Source organism: Chiloscyllium punctatum, chromosome 19 (assembly GCF_047496795.1).
Source record: "Chiloscyllium punctatum isolate Juve2018m chromosome 19, sChiPun1.3, whole genome shotgun sequence".
Lineage (NCBI taxonomy): Eukaryota > Metazoa > Chordata > Chondrichthyes > Orectolobiformes > Hemiscylliidae > Chiloscyllium > Chiloscyllium punctatum.
In genome coordinates this window covers 70883719-70898219 of record NC_092757.1, presented here as the reverse complement: position 1 = coordinate 70898219, position 14501 = coordinate 70883719, and the positions used below count along the sequence as shown (strand labels likewise).

The 14501-nt window shown below is 40.7% G+C and overlaps 1 protein-coding gene across 5 annotated transcripts in view; it reads right to left on the bottom strand.

The window, feature by feature from the left end:
• The window catches only part of pitpnm3 (PITPNM family member 3), a 668094-nt gene that overhangs the window by 38790 nt on the left and 614803 nt on the right, over positions 1-14501 (bottom strand). For all 5 annotated transcript variants that reach the window (XM_072589641.1, XM_072589638.1, XM_072589639.1 and 2 more), the window contains 2 exons: positions 13648-13821; positions 3124-3272 (listed from right to left, as the gene is read on the bottom strand). In XM_072589641.1, coding sequence (XP_072445742.1) covers positions 3124-3272; positions 13648-13821 — 323 coding nt within the window. The remainder of the gene's footprint in view (positions 1-3123; positions 3273-13647; positions 13822-14501) is intronic.

Genomic DNA, 14501 nt, shown 5'->3' with positions numbered 1-14501 from the left:
CTACCCCTTACCTAACACATTGTACCAACTTTCTCCTGGTTTGCACCTTGTTACATTCATTCTTTAAGCTTACCAGAGAGTAATTGGAAACAGAATATAAGCTAAGTTTCTCCACCTTAAACATAACGGCACCATAGAAAGTTTTAGATTAGATTCCCTACAGTATGGAAACAGGCCCTTCGGCCCAACAAGTCCACACCGAAAATCCAGAGAGTAACCCACCCAGACCCATTTCCCTACCCTATAGTTCCCTCTGACTAATGCACCTAACACAATTATTGGGACAATTTAGCATGGCCAATTCACTTGACCTGCACATCTTTGGATAGAGAGCAGAAACCGAGCACTCAGAGGAAACCCACACAGACACAGGGAGAATGAGCAAACTCCACACAGAAAGTTGCCTGAAGTGAGAATTGAACTGACGCTGTGAGGCAGCAGTGCTGACCACTGAGCCACCGTGCTGCCTATAAGTTGAATGCAGAAAAGATACAGGCCAGGACTAAGAGGTCAGTGATACGATGGGGTTGGTTAGAAGTGGTTTCTGCAGTCTAAGGTTAGCTCCCGGATTGAGTGGAAGTATAACCAACCTAGGGAAGTAGCCATGCTTGGATGAAGATTAACTCAGTGTTGAACTCTGAAGGTGATGATTAGGCTGTGACTGGGCAGACTTGGGTGTGGAACTGACTCATTGAATCAGAATTCCTACAATTTGGAAGAAGGCCATTCGGCCTATCGAGTCCACACCAACCCTCCTAACAGCATTCCACACACACCCACCACCTTACCCTACCCCTGTAACCCTGCATTTCTCGTGCCTAACCCAACTAGCCTGCACATCCCTGGACAATATGAGCAATTTGCCAATCCACCTAGCCTGCATATCTTTGCACTGTTGGAGGAAACCCACGCAAATACGGGGAGAATGTGCAAACTCCACATAGACAGTTGCCCGAGGCTGGTGTTGAACCCAGGTCCCTGGCGCTGTGAGGCAGCAGTACTAACTACTGAGCCACCATGCTATTCTAACTCAGGAATGGGTTGTTGCTATATGTAATCAGAAGTAGCTGCTGGTTGACAGGATCACTGTTAACAGAGGCAGATGAGAAGATATTGGCAACAACCAATAAAAAAAAACTCAAAGCCAATATCTGAAGAGGTTTGACAATCATATAATTCCTGCAGACCAATAAGATTGCACCATAGGGTTGAACTCCCATTCATTTTCCTTTGTAGGTCACTCCAAGTTGACAAGTGGACAAACCAAGTGAATAAACAAAAAAAAACCGTGTGAAATTGCAGAGGAATGTTATGCCATATTCATTTTTCACCCAAGACCAGCATCTTTGTTTTAAAATGTACCAGATTGATGAATGTCACAAGAATGCTCTTGTTATCAACACCATGTATGAAACATTATTCCCAGTAATTAGTATTCTAGAACATCTATTCACATTATCAGCGTTTAAAATGACAAGATTAGCACGTTTATAACAAGCTAATACAATATAAATAACAAAATATTCCTCTTAATTCAAGCTCTTTGATGTATTCTGCCAGAACAGTATTCATAATTTTCCTGAACTATTACAAAAAGCCTCTTGGAAATGACACAGCCACATTTATAAACCTTGACTGGCAGAAAGCTGCAGAGAAAGTGCTAATTCAAAGTTAATTTTAGGCATACAATGCAGTCCCAGTTTAATACCTGTCATCAGTTTACAGATCTTTTGTTAAATGATTATAGCCAACTCATTAACAATTATTTGTTGTTACGCTCCATGGCTATAATAGTCATGAAGTAGAACTTCAGCAGGAAAGATGTCGACAGACATGCTTCATTCATTTTTATTTGCATATAGCCAGGGTGACTGTTTCCCTTCGTCCATCAAGCTGATTGGATGAGATCGGCCCCAGCTCGCTGCAAGAATATCAATGGAAATTAAAACTGGGTAGGCAGTCAAAGGGGCCACAACAACAAGTCATTGATCTGAAATGTTAACTGTTTCTCTCTCCTCAGATGTGGCCTGAACTGTTGAGCCATTTCCTGCATCTTCTGCTTTGCCTTTGTTGACCATAATGATAGGTCTGTGTAACAGAATATACTTATTACATACATTACAGCACAAAAAGGCCATTCGGCCTAACAGGTGCCAGCCCGTGTTAGTGCTTCATGAACCTCTTCCTCTTCTTCTTCAGCCGTTCTCTCCATTCCATTCTTCCTTGTGTTCACCTTATATGTATCAACCTCAATCCATTCAAATTCCTCTTGTCCTCTTTTACAGTCTAATCATTCCCTATTTAAAGAACTTTTGCCCAAACTCCCAATTGGATTAATCAGTCATTACCTTGTATTGGTGGCTCGCAGTTTTATGCTCTCACAATTAGGTACTATCTCTGTACCTACTCGGCCAAAACCTTTAACATTCTGGAAGACCTCTGTCAGATCAATCCTCAGGTTTATATTTTGTCTTACAAGTGTGTGTCATAATGACAAATGACAGGTTATCTTACAATACTTTATCTCAATACATTTCACTTTGTGGAAGGATATCCACTAATGGGGACTCTAATTTACATCAACAACTGATCATCCTTTTTTATTCCCATAACAGCTGTGTTCTATTTATGTTGTACAAAGTAATGCATTACTTGGAGGACTTTTGGGGTGCAATGGTAATGTCCCTCCTCCTGGACCAACATACCCGTGTTCAAGTCCCGCCTGCTTCAGAGATGTATAATGACTTCAATAAGCAAGTTAGTTAGAGGAAAACAGATTAATGCATTACTCAGGAGGTGAACTAAGTTCCTATACTTTGTCAGCTTCAGTCTGACGTTTGAACATTGGCTTCTCAAGCTCATACCAGCTCCACGTCAATGTGAGTGACAGGACACTACAAGTATTACAACATTCTGTACATACAATGCTACTACTTGAAACAAATATAAGAGTAAATTTTGTGAGACAAGTTTAGGTAATAAGGCACATCAATGTCCAGAGCAGCAGATGTAACACAACAAGACTACTTCTGACCTTTGCAAACTTCACTCTAAAATATTATTTACTAGCCCGTTTCAAAGAGCCATGACTATTCTTAACAAGAAATAATCTGTGAGAGTTACCTGCCGTAGAACAAATGCCAACACATCAGTTGATTCCCAGTAGCTTGCGTGGAACAAGTGTGGTAGAGCCACAGTTGGGAAAGCTGTTAATGTATCAGGACAATACAGTGCATAGTCTATCCTCTTTGTCCCCCACCATTTTGTAGTGACTGTGGATGACAAATAAATATTTTCTTCTGTAAAATACATCATATTAGCTCAATTCAACTCTATTGAAACAATAATTAATTGTTTTGATTATTCCTAAGCAGACATGTTGAAACAAGCCATTTACAGAATGTAAGATGCAAATCCAATTATATAACTGGCTGTTCTGGGTGTCATGTCATACATGGCTACACTATAAAATGATTTCGAGACAAACAAATCAAACATTTGCATATCTTTGTGGCATGATCAGACCTTTTGCCTTCACCTTGTAATGAGGAGGAACCTGTATAAACAATAGCCATCCACTAAAGCAAGGTATTTCAATTAGAAATAAAAATGGAAAGTGCTGGAGAGATTCAGCAGGCCTGACTGTGGGGAAAGAGTCCAGTGACTCTTCTTCAGAACTGAAAAAACGTGGAAACATTGTAGATTATATCAACCTACCTTTGTGATTCTTTGGATGCCTTACCTAAGGTCAACAATTTCCAGTTTCCTGGCATTAAAGGCCTCCTCTTCCTTGTGGATGTGCAATCTCTCCACGCCTTCACCCAATTAGGGCAATCTCAGGGCTCTCTGCTTCTTCTCTGAACAGAGGCTGAACAGTCCTCATCCAGCCTGACACTAGCCTGCCTGGCTGGGCTTGTTCTCCCTTTCAACAATTTCCCCTTTAACTTGTCTCACTTCCTCCAAATAAAAGGCATGGCCATTGATCCCAACAACAGCCTTAATTATACCCCTTTTTTGTGCGTTTGTCAAACATCCCTTATTCCAGTTGTACTTGAGCCCTTTCCCAAAAGCTGTTCTGCAAATGCATTGATGACTGTATTGCTGCTACTTCCTGCTCTTGTCTGGAACTGGAAAAATTCAAAGGATTTGCTGCTATTTTCCATCTTTCACTCACCTTCATCTGGTCCCTCTCTGACTCTACACTTCCCTTCCTTGATTTCTTTGTTTCCATTTCTAAGGACAGGCTGACTATCATCATTCATTACAAGTGGGTGCAGAGTGTCTTAAGTCTGTGAGGGGGTGCATGTGTGGGAGTGTGTGTGTGTCTATAAGGGTGTGTGTGGGTGTCTGTGTGCACGTCTGTGTGTACCTGTGTCCATGTGTATGTGAGAGTGTGTGTGTGCAGGAATATCTGTGTGTGTGTGTGTGTGTGTGTGTGTGTGTAGTGCAATGGTGATCAGCTGTAATGTGACATGAACCCAAGGTCCCGGTTGAGGCCCTCCCTATGGGTACCGAACTTAGCTACCAGCCTCTGCTCGGCCACTTTCCTCTGCTGCCTGTCCCGAAGTCCACCTTGGAGGATGGTCACCCGAAGGTCCGAGGCTGAATGCTCTCCCAACTGGGAGGGAACCCTCCTGTCTGTTGATTGTTGTGCAGTGCCCATTCATCCGTTGTCGTAGCCTTTGCTCGGTTTCCCCAGTGTACCATGCCTCCGGGCATCCTTGCCTGCAGCGTATAAGATAGACAACATTGGCTGAGTCACATGAGTAGCTGCCATGTACAAGGTGGGAGGTGTTCCCATGCGTAATGGTGGTATCTACATCCACAATCTGACATGTCTTGCAAGACGTGTCAGATTGTGGACATAGATACCACCATTACGCGTGGGAACACCTCCCACCTTGTACATGGCAGGTACTCATGTGACTCAGCCAATGTTGTCTATCTTATACGCTGCAGGCAAGGATGCCCGGAGGCATGGTACATTGGGGAAACCGAGCAAAGGCTACGACAACGGATGAATGGGCACCACACAACAATCAACAGACAGGAGGGTTCCCTCCCAGTTGGGGAATACTTCAGTGGTCCAGGACATTCAGCCTCGGACCTTCGGGTGACCATCCTCCAAGGTGGACTTCGGGACAGGCAGCAGAGGAAAGCGGCCGAGCAGAGGCTGGTAGCTCAGTTCGGTACCCATTGGAAGGGCCTCAACCGGGACCTTGGGTTCACATTACATTACCGGTGATCACCATTGCACTACACACACACACACACAGATATTCCTGCACACACACACTCTCACATACACACGGATACAGGTACACACAGACGCGCGCACAGACACCCACACACACCCATATAGACACACACACTCCCACACATGCACCCCCTCACAGACTTAAGACACTCTGCACTCACTACACACACACACACACACACACACACACACACACTTTCTCACACTCACAACCCCCACCCCAGACAGACACACACACAGACAGACAAAGACCCACATGTACATATATATTTTGTGGGGTGAATTGTTTTGTACTTGCAGAGTTACATTGCACTTTGCTCAAAAACTACATACATTTATGAAGAACTCTGAGCTCAAAAACTGTATGAATTTATGTAAGACTCTGTTATCTCACTTTTTAGATTAAAATCAATCTAAACATCAGGTCATAGACAGAGAACACAGGGGGCTAACACCTTCAACATATTGTCTAGCTATCATCATTGTTAACAGCTAACCCGAGAATGCAACTTTAAAAAAAAGGTTTTGTGATTTACACATGAAAGAAGTGAAACTATCACTGTATTCGAACAGATGAAAGGCTTAACAGACAATCAATTCTTCAATGTATAATTTCAGTTACGTCACACTGCAAATTTTTGCTATAAATTCTGTGTATCAAGCCCTCCACAATCAACTGATGAAGGTGCGTCGCTCCGAAAGCTAGTGTGCTTCCAATTAAACCTGTTGGACTATAACCTGGTGTCGTGTTATTTTTAACTTTGTACACCCCAGTCCAACACTGGCATCTCCGAATCACAACAGATTCAAGACTAGCTTCTTCCCTGTTGTTATCAGGCCAATGAACAGACCTCTCATGTATTAGAATTAATATATATTACTCCACAACTTCTCTGCAGCATGGTATTTTGCGTTCTATTCTATTACCCTGATGTACTTATGTAAGGTATGATTTGCCTGGATAGCATACAAAATGATACTTGTCACTCGGTACATGTGTGACAATAATCGAATCAAATCAAATCAAATATTCATTGGGATACTGAGTACAAAAGCAAGGAGTATATATTGAACTTGCATAACACACTTGTTAGGCCTCTGTTGGGGAATTGTGTACACTTCTGGGTGCCATGTTATAGGAAGAGTGCGAACATATTGGAAAGAGTGTAGAAACAATTTACACAAATGGTTCAAGGGATGAGAAACTTAAGTTATGAGGATAGTTTGAAGAAGATGGGATTGTTCTTCTTGGAGAGAAGAAGGTAAGTCAAGGGTCATCAGAACTCAACATGTTAACTCTGCTTCTTCCCAAAGATGTTGCTGGGACTGACATGAGGAAAAACGTTTCTCCCTCAGTGAGTAATTCGGTTATGGAATGCACACTGCCTGGAAGTGTGATGGATGCACGTTCAATCGGGGTATTCAAGCCAGCAACAGATGATTGTTTGGATAAAAATAATGTGAAAGGTTACGGGGAATTGGCACTAGGCAATGTTGCTCATCTGAAATGCTAGTGCAGTCACAATAGACTGAATTGCCACCTTTGGATAGTACCGTGGCTCAGTGGTTAGCAGTGCTGTGTCATAGTGGCAGGGACCCAATTTCCAGCCTTCGGTGAGTATCTGTGTGGAGTTTGCACTTTTTCTCCGTGTCTGTGTAGATTTCCTCCAAGTGCTCTGGTTTTCTCCCATAATCCAAAGATGTGCAGGTGAGGTGGATGGGACATGGGAACTTCAGGGTTACAGGGATAGGCTGGGCATCTGGGTGGGCTTGATGGGCCAAATGGTTTGCTTCCACACTGTAGGAATTCTATGGTTCTGCACTGTAACACTCTGTGATTCTTCAATGAAAACTAAAACATAATCTTCAAGCCACACTCTTGACTGGGGTCTGTGTTGTTCGATTGTAATATCTGCAGGGCCGCATTGAAGACAAAGCTCACTGTTTAAAATCAGAGCACCAAGAGTGATTCCAGACACAAATTTAAAACGGGACCATGATTGATAGATAAACTCTGGTAAGAAGGAAATTAATTTTCATGAAATGAGTTCAGAATAGGAATGTGTAAACATAGGAACGATAAAATTTAGTGATTGAATTGATGTCAAAAAATTATCATTTTATATCTCCCAGAGCAATACTGGCATGGTACATAGATACATCTTGTCCAATGAGGTCATAATACTAACAGATGTTAACAAATCTATTTTTGCTAAAAATAATTGCAAGGTGGTTGGAACATGTAAGGACATTAAGTATATGCCACGTACTGTCTTGGGAGGTGGGGCTAGTGTCCGCAATAGGGATGAGGCTGAAGGTTATTTCAATCAATCTCCAGAACAGTCAAACTGTGCAGATAAACGGCTGCCATTGTTATTAAACCACCGCATAAATATTTCAACTTTATATAATGCTTTAACCATTTTACTGAATGTTCCATTTCAAAACAAACTGACATATCTGTTGGTGAAGAGGATTAGCTAGCTGCCTTCGTGAATTTAGATTACAAACACTGTTTGGCCTTCAAGTCATTTGTAGCCATTTCTTAAACACCACCCCACTGCCTTAAAATCACCTGAGAATCAATTCTGTTTCTAATAGTCAACAGACAGGGTCTTTTTTTTAATAAGGGGTGGTGGTAATTTTATCAACCTCAGTCCCAGATCACATGCATATTATAAATCCTGTCTGATTTTACTTTACAATGAGTTGCACAGTGATTGTCCCATCTGACACTGTCAGTTTGCCATCATGGGGCTAGGCTCAAATTAACCAACAATTTTCTCTCCTTTCTTTCTGAAACCATTTACTTTGCAGACTTTCAATCTTCACAGTTGCTTTCCATTGCATGCCTCGCTCAATCATTGTTCATGTGTAAGCCCCAAAAGTGCATGTCTCTAAGATATAAAAATATCACTATTATACCCCTCTTCACTCAATTGGCCAAAGAAATGCCAGGGGTGGTCAATGGATGGCCATAATGATCCTGACATATTTTCAACCAAAGTACCCAGGCCAAGTGTTCCAATATTGACCCCTCTGGAACATGGAGAGTTATTGGCGCCTTGACTTCTATAAAGGATTGCCTGAGTGCAGTCCTTCCCCACTCCTCAAACTTTCTGTACATTTAAAATAGTGGATGTTCTAGTGACTTGGTTATAGTCACGTGATCCTTCTCTCCTGATTTTCAGTATTTGCCTCATCTTGGCAATGTTTTACACTTAGATGGTAAGACCAAAAACCTATCCCAATCTTTTCAATGAAATCATTGCTAAATCTGGCTACTAATAAAAATTGTACCGTTAAAATATGGTATGTGGGGACTACCCAAGAGGGAATGGCACATTCCACTTATATATCATGTTTAACATAGCAAGATATCCACACTTTCACAGAAGATTGATCCAACAAAACTGGAAGCAAAATGACTTACAAAAATGTTAGGGAAGATGGCCAAAAGCTTAATTGAAGAGTTAGGTTTTACTAAACATTTAAATGGAGGATGGATAGGTTGAGAGGCAGAGAAAACGCTTAGGCCAAGAATTTGAGGGTTAGGAAGTACTAAGGTGAAGGCAAAGATAGAGGCCACCAACGATAGAAGGATAAAAATCGGGGATGCCAGAATTAGAGGGGTGCAGAAATATTGGGAGAGAGTACAGAAATATGGAGAGGAAACAAGGCCAAGTTAGGATTTGCTCAGAAGGATTAGAATTTTAGAAATGAAGCATTCATTTCATAGAAGTGAAGTCTCCTGGACCAGGAGTCAATAATAGGTCAGATTTGGCTAGCGCAAGTTAACATATGGCAGCGGTGATTTGAATGGACTTAAATTCAAGTACAGTCAAAGATGAGAATTGGAGCGGAGTGCATTGAAATAGTCAAGTTAAAAAACAAATGGTTGAAGGGATCATCTTCAGAATACTTGAGGCAGGGGCAGAGACACAATTTGTTATAGAAGTGGAAGCAAGCAATCTTGGTGATGGAGTTCTCATGTGGTTGAAGCCATTTTAAATACACCATCAACATTGTAAACAGAGATTTTGATTCCATTAAAGTTATAGCTTTAGCATTGCCTATATTTAGTTGGAGGAATTTTCATCTTGTTTAGTTCCAGAATTCTGGATGTCAGACAAGTAGAGCAAAAAGTCAGAAATAATGGAGGGAGTCAAAAGATATGGGGTTGAAATAGAAGGGTATGTTGTCAGTGCATATGTTTTTTTCCTTAATTGAAGAATACTTGAATATGGTATTTTTAAGTCCACAGCAAAGAATGAAGTACCAGCCTTTCAATTTAAACATTTTAAATACATTTAAAAATAAATTAGATTATATGATTCATGCAATATGGGTTGAGGTCACTGATGCTGATTTGAAAAACTGAATAAGTTGATCAAGGTAATCAAATAACTGTGAGTTATTAACATACTCCTCAGTAAGGACACACCAGTATCCCAGTTAGGTAAGGAAGTGGTATCTTTTTGTTTATTTTATTAACAAACTTGCTTTTAATGGAATTGCTAGAAATGCAAGAACACAAGTTTGAGGTAGACCTGCTGCATGAGTATGACTCTCTCGGCAAAGTACCGACTGAATCTTGTCTCTAGTCTGGTCACTTTAATGCAAAATAATACTTAGAAGTGACTCAGAGAAGAGTCATGAAAATGACCCCTAACATCTCAGAAGTGAGTTGAGAGAAAAGACAGGAGAAATTGGGACTTTCAAACATGCAGAGATGATTAGAATTACTTTATATATCTTTCTGAAGTCATGTTATTAAAAGGGTAAACCTGTAATACTATTTTGAACCAAATGTGACACTTGGCCAAGAAGACAAGCTAACTAAAGACAAATTTAGGACTGATGTTGGGAAGTTCTTGGTACAAAGGGACAACTGGACATGAAATAGACATAAGGGTAAAGACTAAGACAAAAGGCTCCGAATCACTTAAAAACAATTCGATGTTACAATTGAGACACGTTCTGGACGTATGAGGTGAAACGGGGTAAATTGTCTTCCTCATCTTTGTCTATTTTTTGATGATGTGATTAATATTGCCAATTATGTTCAATTTTGTCCAAATAGATTTAAACACCATCTCAAAGACACCATGAATATGAGTTAAGTGTAATGGGTGCAGGGCTTCCTCAGCTAAAGATGCTAATTTGCTGATGAGTGAGTCATGAAAGAAGTATGAATATTCAGATCCAATGCTGCATATATAAAGACTAAAGAAATGCTGATTAAATTGCCTGCTGTAGGGAGAAATGCTGTGAAAAGTCCAATTACAGCATATTACTGACCGTTGAAAATGAATTACATTCCACATACTTATAAAACATTAATTACAATGTTCATTAAAAAGGAATAAACAGCAACATTTCTAGCAGCAAGCTGAACATTGCACAGACAAAAACAACATAAAAAGACAGGAAGAACATTAATAGTCTTTTTCCTTCCTCCTTTTGTATCTTTCGGTTTTATTAGCACAAACACGGAATATTCTGCCCTAATCTCCCATTCACATGGACTCTCCAAACAAGCATTATTCAAACCTGCAGCCTCATATTACTGCTGAGAAGTCTATAGAAAGGCAAACACAGAAGTATTTGTGTTTTAGAGTCCATACAAATCCACAGGGGAAAAAACAGACATATTAAACTAAGAATTTGGGGGCTGAATATTGCAATACATTAACAGTATTGATTTGTTATAATGGTAAGTAATGATGCAATAATGTGTGATTGTGATCTTTTACAGAGCAGAGACACTGCTCTACATTCCTAACAATCAGTGATCTGCATCTTCTGTACTTTGTCATTCTGATCATGTGCCAGAGCTAGACTTCCCAGATGTAAAGAACAGGTTGAAAGGAATCAATCTCATTTTTTCCACCATCTATGACTTTAATGGGATCTCAGGAGAATTGTAGTTCCACAGAATATCACAGGACAGGAAGAGACCATTTAACCCATTGAGTTTGCACTGGCTTCTGTGAAGAGCAATCCAATCAGTCTCACCCCGTGCTCTTTCCCTATATTCCTGCACCTTTTTCTCCTTCAAGTACTTATCTTTGGAAAATGAATTTGTATCCACCAACTCAGCATGTTAATCACTTGATGCACAACAAAGTTTTTCCATATGTTACCTCTGGTTCTTTTGGTTTAAATCTGTGTCCTCTAGTTCCCCCTTTTTTTTAAAGCAGTCGCTGTTGCTTCCCATTTTTAATATCATTTTCCAGCCCATGACAGTTGTTTTTTAACTCGTGCTTTCTATTTACTGATTGTTAATTCCCAACAGTTTAATTATGATGTGTTCCTGTTCTTTGCATTTGAGAGTTTGCATGCAAGTGTGATATAAAATTGCGGGAAGTAAAGAAGATGCACCAGTAAGTGAAAATAATTGCTTTAGATGCAACACATTGAGTGAATTTTTTTTGTCATTATTCAATTGAATAATATTCATACTAAATAGAAATTTATTTGGTGAAGGAAAAGTAAATTAGCTGAAAATTCAGCAGAGCCATAATTGACAGATTAATATGTTCACTTAATTGGTTCAAATTGCACTTTCATAAAAGAGCAACTGTATACTGATGTACAATCCTAATCGGTTAGTAATGAACAGGAAATCAATTGCCATATTTTTAAAGCTACAAGCCATAGATGGCCATCCAGCTACCAATGGTAGGAAAATGCTGAAAACAGATTTTGTAAAGTAAGGTCTTAAAATAAGGTCCCTGATAGTGGAGGCATTAAAAGTGTGTATTCACATTTGATTACAAAGCACCCGAAAACACCAACTTGTGTGCTTTAACTTCTTTTTCCGTGCACTATTAGCTCTATGTTTGCAATCTCTTGGAACATGCACATTCTGTCCAAATGTCAGGGAATGTTTCTCATGCTATGTCCACGATTCTGACTTCATTGTTTTTGTAAAACAGAGTGGCTTATCATATTCGGGGACTGAACTCAGAGGCTACAATAGCAGTGATACGATCATAAATATGGCAATATTTCTAAGTGTATAAAACTCTTTCCAGAATTAAATGCTGCACATCTATCATGTTTTGCTAACAACCTGTAATGATATTACAGGCCCACTCATCCCTTCTTACCTAAGGATTAAACAGATAAATTCAGGTTTGGTCTTAACTAATAGATTTGACTGTGACAACTTAGTTTGCAATCGACCTGTGTTAAAGGCTACGTTTTAAGAAATATATATTTACATTTTATAGGATGGCACCCATATCATCTGGAGGGCTCAGTGTCTTAATCTTATAAATCTTACAATAATTTTAAAATGCAATCCCTGGTGTTACATAAGAAAATGGCAGCCAATTTGTGCACAGCACAATCCCACGATCACAATGAAATAAGGAGCAAGTTAATCTGTTTGGATGGAGTGACTGAGGAAGAAAAAAAATGATAGAAAAGATACTGGGAGAATTTTCGTTTTCATCTTACCTAGTATCCATTATGATGATCTGAACTAGATTTCAATTTGAGAAATTAGCACAAAGGTTCATGAGAAGCGTGCATCCAAATTTGGAGGTTTGAGGTCAGCCTGGAGTTGGACTTCCAAAGGCAGCTCAGCTTTCAAGAGGATAAAATTTTAGGTCCCTACCGTGTCAGCATATTCCAAGAATAAAGATTGGAAAACATGGAAATACCACAGATGTGGGTCCTACTGAATCAATAATTAACACTGGAGTGGCCACTGTTTAAATAGATTCCTGGGTTGGAATCTTTCATTGGTGCCCAAAGATTTGCCTGCCGAGTGGAAATCTGACACGAGACTCCTGCTGCACTTCTCAGGAAGGTGTCCCAGATCTTCTACCAGACCGAGGGCACTGGTGGGCTTCCCTCTGGAATTTGACCCACAAAAGGGCAGAGCTCATGTCTGGCAGGATTTGTCAACAAACTAGAGGCTGGCAGCTTCTACAGGAAGCCCCTGACTGCTGCTGGGGAAGCAAGCCAGGGATCTAAGGCTCCAGGAGCTAGTTTAATAATTTAAGAGCAGGGTTGCAGGAGGATGGGTCACAAGCAGAGGGGAGTAACGGGCTGAAAGAAAGGGACTCAGTTCTCATTGAGTGGCCTCTTGCCCTGCAACTATGCCCTCAGTCAGGTACAAGGTTCCAGGCACCCACAGCTCTGGATGATAAGCAGTGCACATGCTTCATGCTTTTGCTTAAGGACCTCAATTGGCAATGAGGCAGGAAGGACCCTGCTATTAGAAAGTTAATTCAGTGGTGGCAGTTACACCATCACCTTGCCTAATGAAATGCTTTGTCCACCTCCTACCTCTCCTCTTCTGAGACAAGAGGATTCCGCTCTTGGTGTACGTTAGGTAGAAATCCAAAAGAATCCAGGTTGGATCGTTTACTTACTGCTCGCAATATTGGTTGCGAAGATACTCTCGGAAGATCCTGACATTTCGCTGGTAATGCTCGTTTGACTGCCTCTCCGTATCCCTCGTTGCAATTGCGTCAGTAGAGTGTGAGGAGATGTGGGGGCATTAGAAGTTTCCAGAAAGAGGGATGCATGTCTCTGCAAGAGGTCAGCTGTGGGTGTAAAACAGAACAATAACATGCATGACGTCCTCCTGAATAAAATCATGTTTGCTTTTAAGAGCTAAAGGGAAATTTTTCCATTCATTAATCTCAGGTTCATGGGTTGTACAGCTCAACATCACCAATAGTTGGATAGCATATGTTGACTTGCTAGGCTACTTCTGTATAGGAAGTACTTGCACAGTGACCTTAAAAAGACAGCACAGATTAAATACAGCTTCATCTTTGTTGTGAAATCTTCCCAACCATGTTCAAGACATAACATTGACGCAGATCTGCTGATGTGAACAAAAAGGTTTAGAACATAGAACATAGAACAATACAGCACAGAACAGGCCCTTCGGCCCACGATGTTGTGCCGAACTTCTATCCTAGATTAAGCACCCATCCATGTACCTATCCAAATGCCGCTTAAAGGTCGCCAATGAATCTGACTCTACCACTCCCACGGGCAGCGCATTCCATGCCCCCACCACTCTCTGGGTGAAGAACCCACCCCTGACATCTCCCCTATACCTTCCACCCTTCACCTTAAATTTATGTCCCCTTGTAACACACTGTTGTACCCGGGGAAAAAGTTTCTGACTGTCTACTCTATCTATTCCTCTGATCATCTTATAAACCTCTATCAAGTCACCCCTCATCCTTCGCCGTTCCAACGAGAAAAGGCC